General features: G+C 40.8%; 2 protein-coding genes across 2 annotated transcripts in view; both read right to left on the bottom strand.

Moving 5' to 3' along the window:
• castor1 (cytosolic arginine sensor for mTORC1 subunit 1) overlaps positions 1-8,646 on the bottom strand; it is a 33,446-nt gene extending 24,800 nt beyond the window's left edge. Inside the window, exons 1-2 of the mRNA XM_004072112.5 lie at positions 8,261-8,646; positions 2,082-2,152 (exon numbers count right to left, since the gene is read on the bottom strand). Coding sequence (XP_004072160.1) covers positions 2,082-2,152; positions 8,261-8,376 — 187 coding nt within the window. The 5' untranslated portion in view covers positions 8,377-8,646. The remainder of the gene's footprint in view (positions 1-2,081; positions 2,153-8,260) is intronic.
• Positions 8,647-10,224: 1,578 nt separating this feature from the next.
• nipsnap1 (nipsnap homolog 1 (C. elegans)) lies at positions 10,225-21,079 on the bottom strand. Its single transcript, XM_004072067.5, has 10 exons — positions 20,922-21,079; positions 19,133-19,260; positions 17,574-17,619; positions 16,688-16,782; positions 16,309-16,379; positions 15,148-15,288; positions 12,673-12,704; positions 12,476-12,570; positions 12,122-12,205; positions 10,225-10,779 (listed from the first exon to the last, which is right to left on the bottom strand). Exons 1-10 carry the CDS (start codon positions 20,981-20,983, stop codon positions 10,715-10,717), a joined length of 819 nt encoding a protein of 272 aa, XP_004072115.1. The 5' UTR covers positions 20,984-21,079; the 3' UTR covers positions 10,225-10,714.
• Positions 21,080-23,549: the final 2,470 nt, after the last annotated feature.

Genomic DNA, 23,549 nt, shown 5'->3' with positions numbered 1-23,549 from the left:
TATTGATCACTAACATCGCGAGTTTTCCTCATATCGTGTAGCCCTAATCAGTGCTCTAGATCAGCGATCCCCATCCTTTATTGCGCCACGGACCGGTTTGATGTCTGGCAAAATTCTCACGGACCGGTATGTTATTATATGTGGCGGGACACACGCTGCAGCAACGCAGCAATAAAGTCAGAGACATGTGATAAGTCGTACTCTGCACTTTTATTTTGACACGCTTAGGGCTGCACGATATGAGGAAAACTCGCGATATTGGTAATTAATATTTCGATAACGATATAAATTGCGGTATATAAACAAATAGCAAAAAAAACAAAAACATCATTTCCATTTCACTGCAACAGTTTAAAAATTATACTCCAAATGACCCTTGTCGACGTAGGAGGCAAACATCAAACATAAAAGGGCTCATCTGATTGATCAACAACGTAAACGGGTCCTTCTGATTGGTTAAATGCATAAAAGGATTTATTTCATTTGTTGAATATTTCAAACTGCCATGAGTTTGTTTTAGCACATTTAAGGTAATCATTTATTGCGATTTTTGCCGACTTTTGCGGTATGCATATTGCACAGCTTGATTTCGCGATAACGATAAATTTGCGGTATATTGTGCAGGCCTAGACACACTAAACATTGTACATCGCACAGGTGTCATCATCCTCTCCACTTCCCTCACTCATGGTGCTAAAAAGAAGTAAACACAACAGGAAGAAATAACTAAGGGTGAAACAACATAACTGCCAGATAAAACGACCTGTAGGCAAAAAGAAACACCCGTGCTCAACCCTATCTTGACCAAAGCAGACAAAGGGGATTGATTTAATTCCATGTGCTGCCAGCTCCGACAGTAACCCCTGCAGCCTGCGGAACTCTGACAGCAGACCAAACGTGCACGTGACCGACACTACAGTACAACAAAATAATAAATGACCTGCATGAAAACTGTGGTATGTTCTAAACATAATAAACACGTATTATGACATGAGCAACGTCCTCTCTGCACGCAACACTCTTTGGTCGCTATTGTTATAACATTTAAACATGCCTTCAAAATAAGTGCATGGAAAATCCAACTCACCACAATGCTGAATGGTTGGAGGGAATCTCCCGTTGGGATAAATCCGTATTTTAAGTAGGACTCCTGATACTGTCTATTAAATGTAGCTTTCTTTTTTTGGAAGTGGAAGGCTCCTCTTCTGTCTCGTATCTGGGCATTTTCCACTTGGCAAAGAAACTTTCCAAAGACGTTTGTTTTTTATTAATTTTGCTTTGTTTTATTTTAGCGGTATCCTATCACGTGACCGAGACGAGCGAATTGGCCTGTGTCAAGAGTAACATAGACGGATGGAACAGAGAACCGGGCAATTTTTCAAAATAAAACATCTTTCAAATTCCGAAATAAATAAAACGGAAGTCATGTAAGTTATTTTATTTTATTTTTTCTGTGCGGCCCGGTACCAAATGACCCACGGACCAGTACCGGTCTGCGGCCCGGGGGTTAGGGACCACTGCTATAGATTTCAAGCTTCTTAAAAAACAGATATATACTCTACCAGAACTTTGCAGATCATGAACGAATCACGACAACGTATTGCTGTAAAGCCCAGCAGGAAGCGCTCAAAAACATTCCGGTAAAGTCAGCGAGATATTCACAGATTCAGACTTCCGCGCTCAATAACTCTTTAGATAAGCATTTCAAACTGACAGCAAGTTTTCTCAACCAAGGCTGCACGATAAGAGGAAATATTAGTGATCAATATTGCAATTACAATATGATTTACCATGCATGAATAGTAAAACAAAAAACAACTTGTGTCATTTCCTTTTCACCGCAACAGTTTTATTTAAATGAAAGTCAACACCACCTACATTTTACTGCAAATAACCCTCGTCTACGTAGGAGGTGGGCATCTAACATTAAAGGGCTCCATCAGATTGGTCAAATGTGTAACAAGCTCTTTTGAATCATAAAATACCTCAAGTTATTTTGGGGGCAATTTCCAGCTGTGCATAACACAGATAAAACCCCAAATTCCTCCTCCGATGAGGGTCGGTGAGCCCGTCACATTTACCTTTGAAGCCCTCCTCGTCAAGCACCAGCGTGAAGTTCTCCGGGGTTTCCGTCAGGCTGAAGAACTTGCATCTGGAAACCAAAAAAAAAAGGGCAAAAATAAGAGAAGTTTAAAAACATGAAAAAATGGGAAGTAGAAGAAATAAGGTTTAAACAATAGAAACCCTAAATGAAGTCCACTGAAATGCTCAGGACTATGAATCAATCAGCACACATTCCCAAAACCTGTTGTCATTTCCGCATTACTGCAGCAAATAAGCTTTCATCACAATCTATAACCATAGTTTGAACTTCTAACTAGAATCAGCAAAGCCGGCAATATTCTCTGCAAAATTCTTTTACGTAGCCTCTTCACCCTTTGCAGAAAAGTGGATAAAGGCGACTGACAAAGCTCAGTATGTTAGAGGTTTATTAAAAAAAAGTCATTGGTATTCAGCTGGAATTTTTTCCCCCCAACACTTGAGGCCAAATGCATTTGCTTTCAAAGGCTGTTGCTTGGGCAGCCTATTTAGCCTGCCTGAATGCCTGAATGTTGTCTTTGTGAACGGTCCAAAAAAGGCTTGCAGAGGGACCCAACTGTTCATACGCGGTAAAAACAATTAGGGCCCTTTTATCAAAAGAGGGGGAGAAAAGTGTTTGTCTACACATTTTCTGTTATTTTGTCCAATAAACAAATTCAAAGTGTGTTCACAGGGCAAAAAAATCCACTCAATTCCCTTCTCTCACAATCGTATATAACATGAACCACTGTTGGGCTTAAACAGTTGAACAAGGTTTCCTCATCCAAATGTCCTCACTTTAAACTGCTGAAGTTTAGCCTTTTTATAAACCATCCTCCTCAATTCAGCGGTCACCTGATCAGCCATGTCCTGCACAGAAACAATGCAGCCCGTCTGCACCACAAGCACTGCTCATGCGCCAATCAACCAGCACAAAGGACGGCCCAAAGTGCTGACCTGTAGGGACGAAGTTCGAATCCCACAACAAGCTTCCCCAAACGTCGCTGGTTTGCTTTTCTACCAGGGGTGCAACAATTAATCGATTAATTGATGAATCGATATATCCATCCACATTGATCTGTCTGAGGCAGGTTCTTAACTGTAAGAAACTATACCATTAAAAATTATTTCAAAATAGTCTAAATCGATTATAATGAATCTTAGAAAATACCATTTGCTCCATGCCAGCAGTCCCACCCACAACTCAGAGGAGAATTTCTGCAAAAACTAGATTCTAGCTATAAAAAGAAGGCATAATCATAATCAAAAGACCACTGGAACACTTTGAAAAAAGCTCAAAAGATGATCAGAGCAGGTCCTTAAGGTTTGTTATCTCCTTTTTGTATTTATAATGCTTTTTAGCAACTAACTGTGGTAATTATGTCATTTTGGGCTTTTAGACTCAACTCTTACTCTCAACAGAGTTGACAATGGAATTTTAATGTCGTTTTTTAGGGATTTTTGAGACATTATTTTACATTATTTTAGTCTTCTTGGTCAAATTTGGTAGACGGAACAACATTTACTCTATTTTGGGGTTCCGCAGGGCAAGCTAATTGGCCCTCTTCTTTTTTTTAAACTGTATTTACTTTGTCATCTTGTTTTCATATCCAAGAAGTAAGGAATTTTATTACAATGCTACGCAGATGACACTCAGGTTTACGTGTCTCTAAAAAATATTGTTAAAACCAAACTACTAACTACTTTTAGTGAGATCATTTAAAAATATCTAAACTAAAGAAAAAGCCCTACCAACTAGGTTTATAATAAATCACAAACCTGCTTAAATAATTTAGGTAGGAGAAAACGAATCAATTTTAATCTCAAACGTAGACCATTACAGATATTTGTTGTTAAAATAGTTTAGTGCTTAACTGACCACGCTGCTGCTGTAAAAATTACAGCAGGCAGAACTGTGATACTGACATTTGTATAAACAGAAAACTGCACTGGACTCTGGCAGTGTTCAAACTGTAGGTCATTGAGCTTAATGTTGTGGCAAGATTTTGGGCCAATTTAATTTGGAAGGTTAAAAGGGGATTGGAAAAATCTTGCATTAAATATTTCTATCATTTTGTGCAATTGTGCTCAAGGCAAATAAGAAGTATTTCTTGGTTCTGTTGTGACCCGCGGGTCGGCATTTGAACAACCCTTTCCTGTAGAACCCTGTTCCATTGGCAAGTCAGTCTTCATGTACGGGTCGAAATTTGGACTGAAAGTGTAAAACATTATTAAAACTCTTTTTTTCACCATTTAGCTAGATTTCAGTTTCCTAACAAATGGACCATCAAAAAAGTCCCACAAGGTTCAGTTACTTTTTTTTATATTTAATCTTGAAACTGCACACAGACACCGGCCTTCCAACTGAGAGAAAGTCAATAAGTTTTAGCTTTCAAAAATACACATCAGCATGTTTTGAGTTTTCCTGGTGTTGTGCAGGCTTCCATCTTCATCAGAAGACAAAGGGCAATTGTTGCTTGAAGAAAACCAACTCGGCCTTCATGGTGGCTTAGCGGAGCGAACAAAAACCTTTTTAACGACTTGGAGAAGCATTTATTTTGCAAATACCAGAATAAAAACAAAGTTGTTTCTATGGATTGCTTCTTCTTACGTATGCATAATAAGAAAAAAGATGGGGTTTTTTCCACACGTCATTGCCTAAAAATGTACATTTCTTCATTTCCGCCCATCGGTTAGCTTTAGGATGCAACAGTGTGGGAAACCACCAACCGCTGACTCAGCAAAAGATAATCCCTGTCATGACATGGGACAATCGCACCACGGAGACAAAGCAATGCAGGGAGAACACACTGTCACAACAACCGCCAGCTGTGCAAGCAAGCTCAGCCGGACCATTGTGTTATTATTACACCCTTTTTCATTTCCTGTTGCACTTTCACCTTCCTCACGCTGCGGCTTCCGGCAAACTCTGCATGTCATGCCACGAGCATCGCTTTGCATACCGCGTGTCATTGTGCACGTCAGGGACACGCTAACTTTCCTGCAACACAAAATCTTAAGATTTTGCAGCACAATATAGAATTTTCATCCTACCAATAAAGTCAATTCTTAGGACTAGTAGTTTTTTTAATTCCTCTTCAACTGTTTTATTTCTTACATTAACCGTTTTATGCAGAGGTCGGATGTAAATGCTCTTTAGCAGCAAGCTATTTTTTGTTGTTTGGGGTATTACATCATTTCCTGAAGTTAAATTTTCACCTTAGCCTTCATCTTAGGGAGTCCCCGTCCTGCAAGCTTCACTTTTTTAATGGTTTTTATGGAAAACATGAGCTTGAATTTGAGAAGAAGTTCTGACAAATGAAACTCGAGAATTTGATATCTTTGCCGCACATTTTTAAAGGAGATGTTGCACCTTAAACGGACCACCTTTGGCTTTTTTTTGGGGGGGGGGTGGGGGGGGTGGGGGCTAAGATAGACCCTGCTTTGAGTTCATGGACTTGGGGAACATGCATGTCAAATCAGTTATTCTGTAACACTAGAACACAGAGTTCCTGCAGCCTTTCATGCAGTAAAAACAGGTTGTTTTTGTTTTTTCTTTGGTCTCCAGCCTACATAGATAGTAAACCTGGAAGAAAATAACTGTTCTCCATCTTTGCCCTCCATCCTCCATCAGCTGAACCATCACGTTTGCACCTTTCTGCTCAGAAAGCAGTTTTGGAGGATTAACAGCTGCTAAAAAAAATAAAAGTCTTTGTTGCTTTTAATTTTAGACTTTGTCTTTTCTTGTTGTTGTGCTTGCAGAAACCCGTCCTCAGCGGGATCAAATGTTGTGTAATGGGACGGGGAAAAAAACAAACTCTTTCCTTGAAGCAGGAACCACCAGAGATGTGGAAGCAACAGGTATTGAGCGGCAGGCCAAGCGAGAACTGAACACACAATGCTCTGGACTTTGATCCAGCTACACGAAACAACAGGAGGGCGAAGGACTGTTCCTGAAGGTGGTGTCAGTCAGGGGGGGGGGGGGTAACTGATGTTCCAGCTGAAGAAACACGATAAGAGCTGGGAAAGCTGATGATGAAGAATGAGGCTCCAGCTGCCTGATGCAAGTGGAGAGAGCTCCCCAACGTCGGAGGGCCATGGAAGCAGACAAGTGGAAAACTCCCAACTGAGCTCCTGACTCAGCTCTGCTTTGTTCAGAACATGAGGGGCCTAAAGAGGAAACATTGACATTATGGGGGATCAAAAATGCTGAGAAGATGCAAGGCTTCAAATGAAAAAAAAACTACAAACAATGAAAGAAATCTCAACAGTTAGTCACAACTGGCCTTACAGGTGGATACGGGCCATCTGCAGCGGACAAATGGGCAAACCTGTACGGTGATTGACAGGTTGTAGTGAACACTTACTCATCGCGTGAAGGTCAGTAAGGGTAAAGTAGGAGAGACATAGACGTGTCGTGCAAATTTTTCTTTTTTCAACCCGCATCGAATCCTGCAGACTGCCCAACGAGTCCGCTAGTGCTGTTCCTTCTGACAAGTGTGCGGTCCTGTTGTGCAGCCCGCCTCCTAGGATTCAGGAAATCAGACAGTGTTGTTTGTGTGGACATGCTAAAAGAGTCCTATGGGGACTTATGTACCACATGAAAACCCCACGCGCATCACATTTGCACACGGCCAGTAAAGAGCCAGCACTCGCACCGTACCAACAACTAGTGTTAGGGCGCCGTACGACAGCATCACCGTACGTCATCAGCATCTTCCATGAGCCTTAAGGCCAAATCCAAATGATTCCTCTCCATCTGTAGGGGTATGTGGAGCTGTAGAGGTGTCTGAACTTGTTTTTTTTGTAAAGGGGTAGCTAAAGTGACTTAGGACTGAGAATCCCTCCGCCGGGAGGGTGATCAGCTTCACGTGGGAACTCTCCGCTTGGAGGGCTAAATGTAGGGATTGGAAGAAGCCTTGAGGCCAGGGAAAGACTTTGTATTGTGCCGAAAACTTCATGATACAATTACCACACTCATGACAATGGAACAATCGATTGCCATGAGGTCTCTTGAAGTGGCCACAACGAGCCTAAAGGGAACTGCAAAACACACCCTTCTTTCTACGACCCTCCAAGGGGCCCGGACAGCTCAAAAACCTGCAGCACCTGTGCATGCAGGTGCTTGAGACTAAGGCCTTATTTCCAATCCTTCCACTGATGGAACAATTACGGAAAAGGTTTTGGCTGGCCTTAGTAGAGTAGAACTACTTTAAACCTCCAGCTCAGTGATGGATGCTGATGAAGCCTCATCCATCACTGAAGCGTTTTTCGTAGAATAACAAACGCGTTAACCATCCCAGGCAGTAAAAAACTCGGTTTTCCTCCATGAACGCTTTAGAATGCAGGCAACTTGTTTTTTTTTTTTTAACTTTTGATTTAAAAAAAAAAAAAAGAGACCAGAAAATAACCGTCAAAAGACGCTGAAAAGCAAAATGCAAAATGTTGAGGAAACTCCAAAGTGAGAACAGATCAAAACATGAAAATAGTTTTAAAGTCTATAAACAGAGACAAAAAAACACCATCGGGACAAACGACAGATGAACAAGTGGAGTTCATGAAGATTCAACTGCCCTGCAGCTCCACTGATGGATCAGAAATAAAAGTAAAGGGTGGTGCACGCCACCTTGGCACAGCGTACCTGTTGCAGGACATTTCTCAACAGTCAAGAGACAAGTGAGTACAGATGTTTGCTCGTTTTTCAATGCCAGGTGACAAAGGCCACTGCTTGCAGGTAGACAGATGCTGGACTCGCTTTGTTTGGCTGCAGAAAGCTGGTCTGAGGACAGATGTTGAGCTGCAGGAAACTGCAGGACAGTAGTGGGATGTTCAGGGACTGATTGGAAACGCCGGATCCTAATGCTAATATGAGATGTGGAGAACCAATCAAGTCCATGCAAGCTTGGAGTGAAGAGGTCAAAGGGCACTGGAGAGATGATGGGGCATTAAAACAGAGCTAAGACCCATCCAATTAAAAAAAAGAAAAAAGCAGGAAGACATATTGTTTTAATGTTACTGTCAAAAGCAGGAGTTACATTTCTTTGGTTGCTTCCCTCATTCACTGCACTCGATTATTCACTGAGGTGGAGCAGGACATGCTCTGACAAAACAACCCGCCTAAATGCCTCTGGAGCTCGCACATCTGCACCAGATTACCCCGGCAGACACGGAGCCTCCTTACCGTGTTCGGTTCCGCAGAAATATCAGCTTGATGAGGGGGTGTGTGAAATGCTCCAGTCCGCTCTTGGATATGCTGGTGACCCGCAGCCGGTGGTCTAAAATGTGCAGGTCCATCATGTTCCCGGGGACGGGCTGCCTGCTCAGCTGGCTGCTGGCTCTGTGTGTGTGTGTGTCCGCGCGGCTCTTAGTTCCTGCACGCGGCGCCGGCAGCGGGAACGTCTTCTGGGCCGGCAGGTTAGAGGCGGGCCTCGGTGAAGAACATTACCGACCACCGTAAACACGTCGCCCCGCTGCGCCCGTTTGACAAGACGACAAACATCCGACGCGCCGCTCAACTACTGTCTGTTTAATACCAGGGGGCGGAGCCACGGGGACACGCCCCCTTGTCTTAAAGCTGCAGCGTCACTGTGGTAAATTTTCCACAATAAAAGCCCAAAGTTGACTATGACCGAATTCCATCACTACCCCCTAAAAACTAAAAATCTGCATGGCGTGGGACTATCTAGTGTCCTGGATTTTAAAAGCCATTTAAAAGCAATTTTTTGAAAGGCAAATATGACATTTTTAGGAAAATCATTCATGAATCCAATGTGATCTGATGTTTTAAACCAAAATTTGTTAATACTCAATGCCCTGTATTCGCCAATCTAGTGAGGTTTGACACACACCGAGAGACTTCTGGGAAAGTTCCCGAAAACTGGATTTTGGAATTGTAGATTCAGGCTGTGTCCGAATTCCCACCCTAACTCCTATATAGTGCACTATATAGTGCGTTCGCCTTTTTGTAGTGCTGTCCGAATGTACAATTCTAAAATGGAGTGCCCTAGAAATATCCGCTTTTTAAAAAAAAAAAAGTAGTGGACATGGTGTCTGAATTGCTTTTAAAATTCAGGGCACCACGTAGTGCCACACTGTATAGTTTTTTAGTAGTTAAGGGTTAGGGTGAGATTTTGGACATAGTGTCAGACACCCCGACAAAACGGAGAATAGTGAACCAACTGGGGGTGGTGAGGAAATTCAGACACAACTTTAGAGCCCAACTTTGTTAACCACAATAAATGTCAGAAAATGGTCACCTAGGCGGAACTAAGCCTGCATTCTTTGGGTTTGATATCGCAACAATCCAGAGGTTGCAGTTCCACAAATGACCACAAGAGGATGGTTTCAAATTGGCACAATTTTCTATTTCTTATGTTAAAAAGGTCAGAATGGAATTGATTTCAATTCAATTTTATTTATATAGCTCAATATCACAACACAGTCGCTCAACAGACTTTATACCGGTAACTTTATAAGAACATGAAATCAGTCATGAAATGTAATATGCAATGACTAAACTAAAATAAATATACTACGCTACACTGAGCATCCCTGCACTAAGACCCTCCTTCTTGGTAATGAAAAACTGATTCCTGGGGAAAAAAAAGAAAGAGGAAACCTCAGAGATTTCCACATGGAGGGATCCTCTCCCGGGATGGACAGGCGACGAACCAGAACTGTTAAAATTTTTAAACGTTTTACAGAGAAACTGATTATTTTTCATCTTTCTAAATTCCTTTGAAAAGCATCCGTGAGAGGAAATGCGATCGTCTGTAACAAAGTTATGCAACTATGGAAATGTGTTTTTGTTCAACGCTGGGGCTTTCATGCAGTTGTGTGATAAATTAAAATTTTTATTTCTATCGTTTGTGGTTAGATGTGGACGAGTGCTGGGAATTCCCATACGGGGGTTGTGAGCAGGTGATAGATCTGACTTTTATAAGACTTAAGACTGGAGTTTGTCAATATATGACTTAAATCTAAACAACTACTTTCCAGAAACAGTGTTTTATCTTGTGTACCACATCATATGTGCTGTTCTGACACCTGTGATCAGAATTCAAATCTGCTACTTTTAGTAATAAGAATAAAATCACTTCAAACAAAATTTTACACAATTTAACAAGATTAAAGCTGAACCAGCAATTATTAGGATTACCATTGTGTTTATTCACAAGTGGTGGTAAAACATTTTTGAAAATTACAAAGTTCCATTTCATGTCACAATTTCAAAGCTCAGCAACATGTGCTTTATTTCCCCACCCCTTCTTACCAGTAGTTAAAGATTTTTATTTTTGTAGGCTTTTGCCCACATCTTACAGTGAAATCTACAAAACCACTTGGATTGATGGTTCAACACTGGAGTATGCAGAGTGACTTATACAATACAAACTCAGTCTGTGAAATTCCCTGAATATCATTTTGTTGTCCAACAAAATTGACCAAAACAGGTAAAGACACTGAAGAATCCCAAATGTAGGCGACTATAAATATTGTATTTCTTAGATGGCAGGAGTGAAATGTAGAATAAAACATTGATGTAACACAGATCAGCCAGCAGATAAAAACTGTAGTCGGTGAGAGTAGATATGTCAGAGTTTCAGGAACCGAGTTGATTGCAGTTTCAGTCCTTCTCTTATTGCAGAGGTGAACTCTCAGTGGGAATCATTATTCTGGACTCCATGCTTCTGATCAAAGGCACTGAAACAAGCAGGAATAACAAGTTACAAAATCCTACATCCATGCATTTAACATTTTTATAACCAATTTTGTTTCTAACCCCGCAGAATCCGAGAACCCTTTTCTTCTGGGCTGTTAAACTTATTGTGATGGTTTTTATTTGTTTATTGTGGATAGCAGCCCTTAACAGTAGCAAATAAAATACAAATGGAAAAAAGGCATAAATGAATGCATTTTTAAACACCAGCAACCAAATTTGACCCAGTGGGTTCTCCACGGCTAATAAACATTGATTCCCTTAATGTATCAAATAAACTTCACATTCATCGTGTTAGACTAATCATTTTTACTATGACAATTAGATTTTCAAAAAATAAGTAATGTTGCTTAAGGAAAATCTTAAATAATATTAAACATTGCTGGTAGATATTTGGTTTATCTCTATGCACACTTTTACCATCTTTCTCGTCGGGCACTATCCTTTACATAGCAAGGATAATGCCTGACGAGGAATCCATTATAAAAATTAATGCGTGGCGAAGACGCGACGTGGGTGCTTCCATGAAGCCCACTGAGTTGTGATTATGGACACCTTGAAGGGCATTATCCCACTTATCCCATGGTCACTTAATTAAAAAAATAAATAAATAAATAAAATGGTCAAATGTAAAAACACATAAAAACTCAACACGCACATCCTACAAGTACAATCAAAATAAATCAAATTATTCAAAACATGTTGACAAGTAAATCCTACGTAAAAGCTTTACTAAAAAGATGTGTTTTAAGTTTCTCTTGAAAACATCTACGGATGAAGCCCTCAGGCTGTTCCGCAGGCGAGGCCCACGGCGCCGAAATGAGGCCTCGCCGTGGGTTTTGGTTCTGACTTTTGGGACCACCTGCAGACCTGTGGGCTTTGGAAGGGTCATAAAGTAAATGTGATAAAAGTGATGGGCCGGTTCCATTTAAGCTTTTATCAACTAAAACTAAAAGAACCTTAATATCAATCCTAAAGCTGCCTGGGAGACAGTGCAAAGATAAGCCACACATAATAATTTGTGGCCGTCACTGTTTTTTCTTGCACTCAAATGATTTTCTAAAAGCTAAAAATGAGCATTTATTCCTCCTATTAGAGTCTAAAATAGACGTTAAAACCTACACAATGACATTATTACTGCAATTACACGTTAATTTAATTACACGCAAACGAGTTTATAAAAGAGCTTTTCAACAGCGTCATTTCAATTAGCAACAACAAAGAATGCTGCTCTAAAATCACATGGTTGCACACAAAGACAGACAACTGAGCCACATTGTAGCTTCAGCCATGTTGCTTGTTTTTATTCAGAAATCTTTGTCTCACCTGTATAATAAACATTTACATCCCATCCTTCTTTCCTCCAGGCGGAGTTTCTAGTCTCCTCTCGGGACTGAAGACTTTCATACGCTATGGAGAAGAAAGAAAAAAACGCACATGCAGAAGACTGATATACTGATAAACGTGTACTTGTAAACACAAACAGATATGTTGCAGGTTTGTAGAAAACCATTAAAAACGAAAAAAAAAAAGTACAATAAAGACTGAATTTTTGCACAACTTTTGACAATTGATTTTAAAAATTGTAAATTGTTATAAAAGCCAAATCTTCTTTTTTTAACTCAGCTACAAAAACCCCCAAAGAATATTGAATTTCATGCAGAGAGCGTCTTCACTCACCCCACAGGTGATGAACAACATACAGGTCACCGATCTGAGAGAAAAAGCCCCCCACCGCCTCGTTGTTGCTCTGTCTGTATTTTATTGCCCTCGCCCTGTCGTGAGACGAGTCGTCTTTAGTGCCACCTCAATCATTTTTTATGTTAAAAATACAAACAAACAAAAGTCAGAAAATGTTATTCTTCAGGGCGTCTTACCAGCGGTTTCCCCATTCAATCATGGTTCCAGGCTGAAACACATGAGATCTGTCTTTGTGAAAAGTCGTCATCATCAATTATATCCGTTTATCAGCTTAACACACAGAAGAAATAACATGTTTAAGAAATGAACACAGGGATTTGGCTGCAAACAAACACTCACAGGAGCAAATTCTTTTGTAAAACAGTTTGAAACCAACGGCTGTCCTGATGATGCTAAAGACTTTTCCAAGACTAATTTAGATACATCGACAGTGGTTTAGAGAGAGGGAGACAGCGGGTCGGGGTTACCAAGGGTGGAACCTGAATTCAGACTCCAGACACTTCAAGCCTGATTTAACCCTTGAAACCTTTATTTAATCCTGACAATGTGACAAGCAGCAGCTCTGAATTCAGTTCACAGGAGCTCTAACGCAGCTCTGAAACCAGAGACTTAATAGTTTGTTTTCTAGTGAATTTTTTGGCATCTTTTCTAAATAAAACATTGGGTGTTTTTTTTCAATTTATTATCGTTTTGCACTCTCGCTTTCTAAACTGTATTGATCTTTTTCTGGTAAACTCTTTTTACTACACCGTTTTGCTGCGATTCACGCCATTTATAGCTTTCTGTGGATAAATAAGGGCATATCAAGGTTGTAGACTGTTTGGCGGGCCCATGTTTTTCTCTACAGGCCTGCTGCTAGCGACAGGCCATAGAAAGGATGATATAAGCAAGACACAGGCGTTATCCTGCAAAAGGAGCCCGTTAGTGCTGTTCACATGATAAATGCGCGCTCTTTACCTGCAGCCTGGCTGTTAAATGAGGACAATCGGAGTGTAGTTTGTGTGGACATCCTATGGACATCCTGCGGGCATGTACGTATCACAAGCACACCCCATGGGTGCAGTATTCAGTCAGTCCGGGGCCAGAAACCGCGCTTTAATAACAGTTACTCACTAACCTTACTTTACTCATGATTACGTTCAGATCGAACGCCATTTGTGCATCAGGGGCGCCCAGTTTCAATGTTAAGTCAAACGCAATCAGAGGTCCTGCGGCGCAATTCTAGCATCAGGCGGGATGTTTTCAGAGTTCAAATATCCAAACTTTGGCAGAGATGATGTGTTGCATCAACCAATCAGGATCTCAGCTTTAGCAGTGACGTGTTGATGACGTGATTAGCAGGTGGAGTCTAAAGTCAACTTGAAGGAGAACCTGACCGTTTTCATCTGGAACTTTATGATATTTTACTTATTTGCATCAAGGAGCACCACACAGAGCAGTGAACCTCACTGCTCTGAGAGAGTCTTTGATTTTATGAACCCAAACATGGAGACAGGACTGAAGACGCCTTTGCAGAGATCGCCAAAATAAACCTAAAGTCTCAACATTGACTGCATCTGAGATGTACAATCAATGCTTCCACGTTGTGATAAGGCTGTTTTGACAGTAGTTCCTTCCACATGCATCTGTAGCATCACGTTAATGAACTCATTTTTGGACAGTTGTCGAGAAGAGAATTAGACACATGTCAAAAGAGAGGCAGTGGACGCATGTGGCATGAACGTAGCACTAGAGTGTGGCGTTAGGGCATTCTACGACAGCATCAGCCGTACGCCAGAAATGTCCTTACAAATACTTTAAATTACCCTTACCTAGGACTGCACAATATATCGCAAATGTATCGTTATCACAACATCAAGCTGTGCCATATGCATATCGCAAAAGACGGTAAAAAATGTGCTAAAAAATCTTATGGCAGCTTGAAGTATTCAATGAATACAATAAATGAATTTATGTATTTGACCAATCAGATGGAGCACCTTCATCTTAGATGTTTGTCTCTTATGTCGACGAGGATCAATTGGAGTATGATTTTTAAACTGTTGGAATGAAATGGTAATGATGTTTTGGTTGTTTTGCTATGTGTTCATATACCGCAAGTTATCGTTATCGCAATATTGATCACAAATATCGCATATCGCAAGTTTCCCTCATATCGTGCAGCCCTACTCTTACTACACACACAAGAATGGTACGTTCCATATTCATGGCATCCCTCAAGGGAACTGCAAGACACACCTGTGCTCCCCTTAAGATGGTCCTCTGTACGACCCTCCACGGGCCCGGACGATCCAAAAACCAACAGCACCAGTGCAGGTGTGTGTGATTAGGGCTTAAATTAGTGTCTGTACATTTACATGTAAGAAGACATTTGTACTTCAGTGGAGCATTTTACAGATGTGCACTTTTGCGGTTTTGTCTATCAAAGAAAAGCTTGCTCTTTCTCGTTGTGTAGTACCATCTCCGGTGCCATTGAACTGCATGCTTCAATACAACTTCCAAAAACCCTTAAATTCACATGCTCGCGTATTTTACATTGGAAAGTGAGAAAGAAGACAAAGTGACAGCAGTGCTGACCCAGTCTGGCCTCTTGCAGAACATGAGGGTCATCAATGAGAGCCACACAATGTCAGTGTAGAGTGCAAGCATACCTTAAGCTTATAAGTGCGCAACTCATAGATGTTTGGGCCTCGTCTTGGCAAAGGTTCATTCCAGAAACTGAACTCTAGAAGAAGCTGGTTTCGCCTTGAAATCAGCATTTTTGACCGCTCTCTCCGGAACTCCAAATACTCCTGAAACAAAACATTTTTGTTGAACACAAATCTTTTTGTTTTCAGTTTTACATCAACTGTGCAGGTCCAGATTTGAACTTAAGATTGATTCAAACATAAAGAACTCTGCAAACATGTTGGAAGTCCCTTGTTTGTTGACATTTCCCTTTCAAGGAGCCACATTTCTTCTGGTCTGCAGTAACAGCTCCTCAGGGTTTTTGAAAGTCTCTCAAAGTGTTTCTTTTTAGTCCACTCCTTTTTCAGATGGTTTTCAGAGGAAATCTTTGCTGCTTGTTTTAAAATTTTGATGCTACGTTCACAGCAGCCTCCGCAACACACATTCAAGCGACCACTTCCAATGTAAAGTCCATGTAAACACACGTCTACACACATTTCAGCCTTCATACAAGATGAACTCTGATCAATCAGGGACTCGGATTTAGTAGAGACGTAGGTGTAGCGTCATTTTCAAAACACGGAAAAGCCAACTGCTCGAAACTTAATTATGAAGGAGAAATTATTAAATATGGTTTATGCCCGGAAGGAATCATATGAAGTCTTTCATATATCGGAGTGGAGCTGTGAAAGAAAAAGCCTGGAGCAAGACTCACCAGATTTGCACCACACCAAGCCTCTTCCAGCTGTGAGGACATGCGCTACTATCAGTTAGCGACAGGCCAGTGTGAACACTTTATGCTACAAGCACGCTTAAAAAAACGTTTTTGGGATGTGCAAGAACCAGTTATGTTTCGACTAAAATCAGTAAATGTATCAAGAGACACATCTGAATCCCAAAGAGGTGCTTGGGTCAAACACTGAACAGTCCAGATCCAAGAAAAATCTCAAGAACCTTTGCTCACATCCACTTTGAAATACAAAAAAAACAACAGTGTGGCTCCTTCAAAATGAAACGCAATCAACAAATGACATCTAAAAATCATCTCAGGCAGCTTTCGGAACCATTTAGCTGATCTTCTTTCTTCAGGGGATATCAAATGCCTCCTAAAGATGTTGACGTGGGATGATTTTTCTGCAGATTACCTTGTTGGCTCTCAGTTTCTGCAGACATTCAGTCAAAGCCGGGTATCCTCCTCGGTATCTCCACAGGTGCACTGCCCAAAAAGAACAGCAGAGATCACTACAGCACTGTGCTTGGACCAACTACACCCACACAGCCTCCACCATCGTGCTGCCACTCTTTGTTGTCACTGAATGCTCCTAGTACACGCCATCAACTGTAAATTGTCATATGTAGGAAGAGATTTGTTGCTGGTGAGTCAACCAGAGTGTCTGCAGGCACTTTGGAGCCAAAACCAACACAGCTCATGTTTCAGCCACTCAAGTTTCTCCCACGTCAACCAAAGCTGCTGGTTTCCTCCTGCTCGTCTCGCACTGAGGCTGTTGTGTTGCTGCTGCGTACCAGCTTGATCCTGCTCCCCGTACCAGGTGTTCCAGCTTCCAACCACCTCGCATGGGAAGTCCTGGTCCTGATGGAGCTTCTTCTGCACTTCAGCCCTGAAGGGACAAAATAAATAAATAAACGAATGAATGCATTTATTCTGATGTGTGCTCTAAGAAACGACTGTCATTTCAGCCAAATGACCAACGACACGGCACAGAAAAAAGCAGCAACCCATAAAAATGACATTACTAACAATGCTGAAACAAAAACAACAAAGCAAATGTATGCATCATTTCTTTTTATTAGGTTTGCATGAAAGGAGATCCTTAACTGGCTCTTTAGCACCATGATTATTCATCCACAATAATATCTAATTCAATAAATAATTATAGACGTAAAAGACAACATTTTATGCAGAAAAACTATTATTGTGCATCTTGTCAATACTTTTTGCCGTCAGTTAAGTTAATTTGAAGGATTTTCACCCTCTATAAGGAAAAAAACTGAAGATGCTTCATTCATTTCTGCTACTACTCTGAAGGGTTCATGCACCAAAAACACAGTTTTTACATAACCTTTGTCAAAAACAGTTTTTTGTTCAAAGTTGACTAATATAATGCTATATTTGAAGGTGAGGATTCAGAGTTTTTGCATCAGTAGCTCCTTAAAGACAATTTGGACAACCATCCTAAGTTCCTTTGTAAAAACAAACCAAAAAAACAACAACTCAATCTTTCTGAAGTACAGCAAATAGTAAGTATTTTATCATATCAAATGATGAAATCATTAGGATTATATTATTTGTGAAACTGCATAAGGACAAAGTCCTATTGCACAGATGATATTGTAATGTTACAGTGGTTTTTATGTTTTTAAATCTCATTTTGGATTCGGAAACACTCACTCCAGGCTGTTGTACGCATCCAGGCACTCCGGTTTGACGTCATGAACTTTGGAGGAGGGAAAAGGTGAGAAAAAAAAAAGAGACAGACCTGTAATAAGTGGGTGTTTTCTTTCACATTCAAATGCTTCACCAAAGTAATTTCACACTCTGCTATTGCACACAAAACTGATTGACTTGCAGGAGGTTGTAGGCTACGGCTGAAGGAATGCTTCATTGAAATCCAAGCACGGAGCGCCGCTCGCCACATAAAAGATCAAAGTCTGGAGAGAACGCCGGATTTCTCCGCAACAGTCAGACGCAGTTATCTTATCAGAGTCAAAAGACAGCCAGAGGACTGTTCTGATGCTGTAGGCTGTGGCTGCAGCCTGTGTGCTGTACAGATGGGCTTGCTGCTTTCTGGACTGAAGGACCAAGTTGTTTCTGCAGTTCTTCTTTCTCTCTTTAAGAAAAATTTTGATCCCTGCCACAAACTCAAAAACTCACCCAAATTTACAGGTATCTAGTACCTGCTGGAAATACATTTTGAATAAAGTCAAACCCCCACCCAAAGAAAAATAACATCATAGTGGGAGAAAGTGTCAAAAAAAAATGAATGGGGCCAAAATCTCTCTTGGGACTAAAAAAAAAAAGAGTTCAAAATCCACAAATGAAACCAAAACTCACATGTCGAGGATATCAAAAGGAAGTTTTGAAATCATTATGGGATGGCTGCAGGACATACAGCTTGATGGCCACTTTTTGGTGATTTTTACATTTTCCTACAATTTAGGAAAACTTTTGTTCGAGCGATCTTTACGACATTTCACACACACGCAACCAGTTTAAGTCGACAACCATAGGCAAAGTTTAGTTGACCTTTGACCTCAGGAAGGAGCCGTCATCTTGAATTTTCACAAAAAACATAATCACCTTTAGTACCCGCTCATTCTAGAAATGTTCAACTATCTTCTGACTCCTTGAGAAAAGAGTTTGGATTTAGACGTTTGTAGATTTTGGACGGCGTTAGCATGGCGAGCTCACAAAAGCAGCGTTTCCCTGTTGCTTGGATTTTTTTTTGACAGAATATTGTGAACATTTAATGCTTGAATTACTGGCTCAAGCTGAACGAAACATTATAATATACAATATGTACATATTAGGAATGTGGGTGTGGTAAAAAAAAATTACTTTTGCCGATTCTTTTAAAACGTACACGGACCTGTCCGTCACCCCCAAGCCACCTAAAAGTAAAATGCTTGCTATGCCAGTAAAACCAACAGAAAGGCATGTATTTTTTGGGGGGAGAAAAAAAAGTTTTTTTTTTTTATGATTTTCGCATGTGCAGCATTGACCAGGGTGGCAGGGGCAGAGGAGGAGAGTGAGGGGGGAGTAACAGCTGTTCTGCCAGTGAGGGCAGGTCAAAAAGGGGCAGCGAGGGCAGGGGTGGGTAGCGCCTGCACTATACAACTCCACTAACGGCTATAATTCACTTATTTATTTTTTAGGAGCACAGAAGCAAAAATATGCTTCAATAATCTTGTTCCCCAAAAACCTGTATTTTTCTCAAAGCGAACACTCACACTGAATCTTATAGAGGCTGCTGGTCTCTTTCTTTGAAAGCAGGTTGGAGTGAGCATCTTTCCTGGCGTCCACTTTTTGCACAAATAAGGAGCGGAGCCAGCCTTTGTCGCTGCTCTCTGAAAACCTCCTACAGAAACGAGATGATAGAAAGAGACAAGATCTCAAAGAAGAAAAAAGAAGACGGAACAACTTTGACAACATCTCAGAGATTAACAGTGCGGTTAATATCCTTTGATGTGAAAACGATGCATACTGTATGAGCAAGTGGGCTATTCTGCTGTAGCAGCAAGCGTCTGCACCATGAAGCATCAGTTCGATAAAAAGGGGATTAAAATGTACCAACAATCTGAATGACTTGGGTCATGTTCTGATCTGCAGATACTGGTTTCTAAAACCAGGAAGATCTGAATTTCAGAAGCTTCAAATTTGCCGTTCCCCAGAGATGAAGAGCTTGAAATAAGAGTCCAGCTGACATTAGGTTTTCTATGTTTTGTGAATTTATGGGTCTAAAGCTTTTGGTTAGTTAAGAATGAAACCCAATCCACAAAAGCTGCTTAAACTGGGATAACTAATTACATGGGACACATGTCGAAGTCTCCCCCCCCCCCCCCCCCCCCAATTTTAGTTCAAAATTCCTATGTGTTCCTACGTGCATCGCCCTCTAGTGTCTTTATTGGTCATGATTTGGTCACTTTCAGCATTATTAACATCAATGAACAAAACGTTTATTGCTGAATAAGATAAGAACAGATCAATCCAGGAACAACAACAATGGGAAAAGTTGCACAAAAAACAAAGAAAAAGTGGTACCACTGGTTTTAACAATGTACTGCCTAAAAACACAAAGAAATAGACAAAATACTTGGATTTCAGTAACTGAAAAAGATTGTTTTGGGGCAAAAAAATAACAATTAGGTAAATATTTGTGTTAACCAGCTTCTTTATCAAGGGAGACAATACCTTCAGAGACAAGGAGAACTGTTCCAGTCAGCCAAACATCACATGCAAGGACTTTCTCTAATCTCCTCCTAACTAAAGCTGCTTTAATTAACCTCAGTTGCTGGAGTTTTGCAGCAGTGTCGCTTCAGAGCGGCGCACATGAGAACAACTGCTTATGGATTAAGGGAGAAATGCTGCTCTGCGTTAGTTTTTTGCATTTTCAAAGCCATCTGCTCACTTACAAATACTTGTTTAAAGCCTTATTAAACTCCATTAATCCTCCAGAATTCAAGGTCAATGAGACTTCTCTCCTAACACCTCACGGTCCAGCAGTTTCAATTAGAAGCCCATATTAGCTGTGAATTTCCCATGGTACTTTCAGGAAAACGTCAAAATAGATTCTCCTGATTTGGAAAATTGTCACTCAGGAACTCCACGCGTGGGGAGGAAGCTCTGAAAGGCTGTTTGGTAAAAATGCTGACAGAACAGGTCAAAGTTCAGACATATTATAAATGATTAAAGGAGTTTTGGGGACGCCTCTGTCCCAACATAACACGTTTGGGTCAAAAGAAAATGAACAAAACCCAACATCTTTATATAAATAAAAGCCCCAACAGGTTCGGCAGATTTAAGGAAACAGACTGGTTTGTGTTCAGACTCTGGAGAGCAGAACCCAGCGCTGAAAAACTCCTCAACTTTGTGTTAGAACGTAAATGAATGCACCTAAATATGTCCAAATACGTCAAAAGGTCTCAGATGAAGCCTCAGAGAGTTACGGTCCTAATTATGTCGCGGTAGTTTCCCCTCCTTGACGCGCATGTGTGTCAGAACGGACAGGTGAGGTGTTACCTGGCGGCTGCCGTGAGCAGCGCGCGCCCTGTTGTCTGCAGGCTGCTGCCGGCCTTCACCATCTTCCTCTGTACTGTACACGGCGCTCCCCGCAGGTACACACCGACGCCGCGCGCGCGCGCGCATGCCCAAGCACGCGTACGTTAATGTTTACTCGGACTCCGTGCCGTCTTTGATAGGTTATCACTGACGTAATGCCTCATGGTCTACATGAGGGAAACCGCAGTAAAAAAAAAAAAAAAAAAAATACAAAAAATAATAGAACAAACGATCTTCTTCCTTTAAGATATTAACTTCAATAAAAATGAAAACAAGAAATACTTTTTAGCTTTGTTTTTTACATCATATTTAATTGATCGTTTCTGTGTTTTCATTGTATTGTATTGTTTTTATTTCATAAAAATGAAGATATCTGCAGCCTCTAACTTAAACCTATGAGAGTTCAATAAGTACAATAAATTAATATGTAAAAACATTTAATTGAATTGGAGTAATATGACATTTAGTTAGATAAATACGTAAATGTGAGTTGTATAAACAACTATTCGTTTGGATAGACATTAAAAATCAGGTAGAATAAATTTAACTGCATTACTTGTTACCAATTGAATCAATTCATTTAAGTTTTATAAGTTGTGTATATATATATATATATATATATATATATATATATATATATATATATATATATATATATATATATATATATATATATATATATATCACAATTAAAATGGAAATAAATTCAGAAACTCATGTCTCTGTCCATTATTTTTCTCCAAGCAGAAACTTTTTTTTTACTGATGCAGCCGCATATTTTTTATTTTCTGATGGGCGTATAATCTTCAGACGCCGTCATTAAAATCTCCGACTCCGTTTAACTAAAGTATAGCGCTCTCTTTTTTTCTCCACGCGTTTCCATGGTGACTCCAGAAATCAGCGATCCATTGAGAATGTCTTTATGTAATTGCCGTGCACGCGCAAGCGACCAAGCAAACCCAGGATTACCAAGTCGAGCGTAATTACGCTAACGCATATCCGGTCTTTTGGAACCGACATACAAGCAAGTTCAGGCGGATTTCAGCCAGAGTTCAGGGTTAAAGTCAGGCTAGTTTAAACATGCTTTTTGGAATACCCCCCTGGACTAACTGCCAAGTAAAGGCCCGCACACACCGGGACGAATATTCGCCAGGCGTTATTCGCCAGCGTTTTTCGCCACGTTTTTTGTGTTCACACCCAGGCGATTTTCGCTGACGATGAGCCGAGCGAACATGCAATTTCATTCCCTGACATTACATGGCGCTTAATGTAAAACAGAAATACTCCTGTACACAAGGTGGCGCTGCGCAACTTTACACTTCTTAAAGTCGCTTTTCACTCAAAAGAAGAGAGCAAGTGTTCACGCGCTTGTCAGAATCATACAAAGAAAACATGAATATTTCAAGCACCAGTTGCTTCAACTGGTGCTTGGTTCGGGGATATTTTATAATGTCCGTCATTATTTCTTCGCGGCAGTGTAGATGCTACTTGGCGTCCATCTTCTTCGCTGGTATATGTGCTCAGCAAGGCAGTTTTGTGTTTGAGCGCCCCCAAGTTGTGTTTTACTGTAACTTCAGAAGCTCCAGACACTTGTGCAAAAGCGCCATTCTCATTGGTCGAATAGATTTCGACGCGAGGCATCAAAAAAAAAAAAACCAACCCGAGGCGTTTTTTTTTTTACGCTTTGACGCGTAGCGTTTTTTCGCGTCGGTGTGCACATTCTCATTGGTGCCCTTTGTTTAGTCACGAGGCGTTAAACTTTGGCGAAAATCGCCGGCGAAATTCGTCCCGTTGTGAACGGGCCTTAACTGGTAGCTCAATGTACCGACATCCACAATCAGCAAGTCCTATCACAACTTGAGACTGAAATGGTACAACACAAATGCAGGACTATGGGAGAGTCAGAACACCAGGTTAGACAGGAGGCTATGCCATACTCCCACCCTGAGCTTGGGAACACACCTACAATTACTACAGATACGCTGAGCGAGGCAGCAACTGACCTGAAAGACAAGATCATGTCTACAGTACATGGAGCGCCACAACCAAGTGGCTGGAATAACATACAGGAACATGTGTGCAAATTATGGACTGGAAACCTCAAGATCAAAATGGGAAACACCTCCGAAGGTGGTAGAGAATGAGAGGGCAAAGATCCTGTGGGACTTCCAGATCCAGACTGATATGGTAATGGTGAACCAACCAGACATTGTAGTGGTGGATAAAGAACAGAGGAAAGCCGTTGTGGTGGATGTGGCAGTGCCAAGCGATGGGAACATCAGGAATAAGGAACATGAGAAACTGGAGAAATACCAGGGACTCAGAGAAGAACTGGAGAAAGCCTGGAAATTGAAGGTGACAGTGGTGCCTGTGGTAATTGGAGCACTCGGGGCAGTAACCCCCAAGCTGGAGGAGTGGCTACAACAGATACCTGGAAACATGACAAACAGGAAAAAGTTGATTTATTTTTTTGCAATAAACTATCATAATAAATGTATTTAAATGCAGATATTTAAACAATTTTTAAGAGAAACATTTTTTTCACACTTAGAGTTAAATATTAAAAACCATCTCTCTGAATGTGATCTG

Source organism: Oryzias latipes, chromosome 9 (genome assembly GCF_053564925.1).
Source record: "Oryzias latipes strain Hd-rR chromosome 9, Olatipes_Hd-rR_3.1".
NCBI lineage: Eukaryota > Metazoa > Chordata > Actinopteri > Beloniformes > Adrianichthyidae > Oryzias > Oryzias latipes.
The sequence above is the reverse complement of the archived record's forward strand: the minus strand, read 5'-3'. Positions and strand labels throughout refer to the sequence as shown.

Bases quoted from the DNA above. Each gene is read 5' to 3' on its own strand.
- nipsnap1 (XM_004072067.5), bottom strand. From the start codon at position 20,983: ATGGTGAAGGCCGGCAGCAGCCTGCAGACAACAGGGCGCGCGCTGCTC. The intron at 16,380-16,687 runs GTACGCAGCAGC...CTTTTTGGGCAG, and splicing joins CGGGGAGCAGGATCAAGCTG to TGCACCTGTGGAGATACCGA. The intron at 15,289-16,308 runs GTAATCTGCAGA...GTTTTGTTTCAG, and splicing joins AGAAACTGAGAGCCAACAAG to GAGTATTTGGAGTTCCGGAG.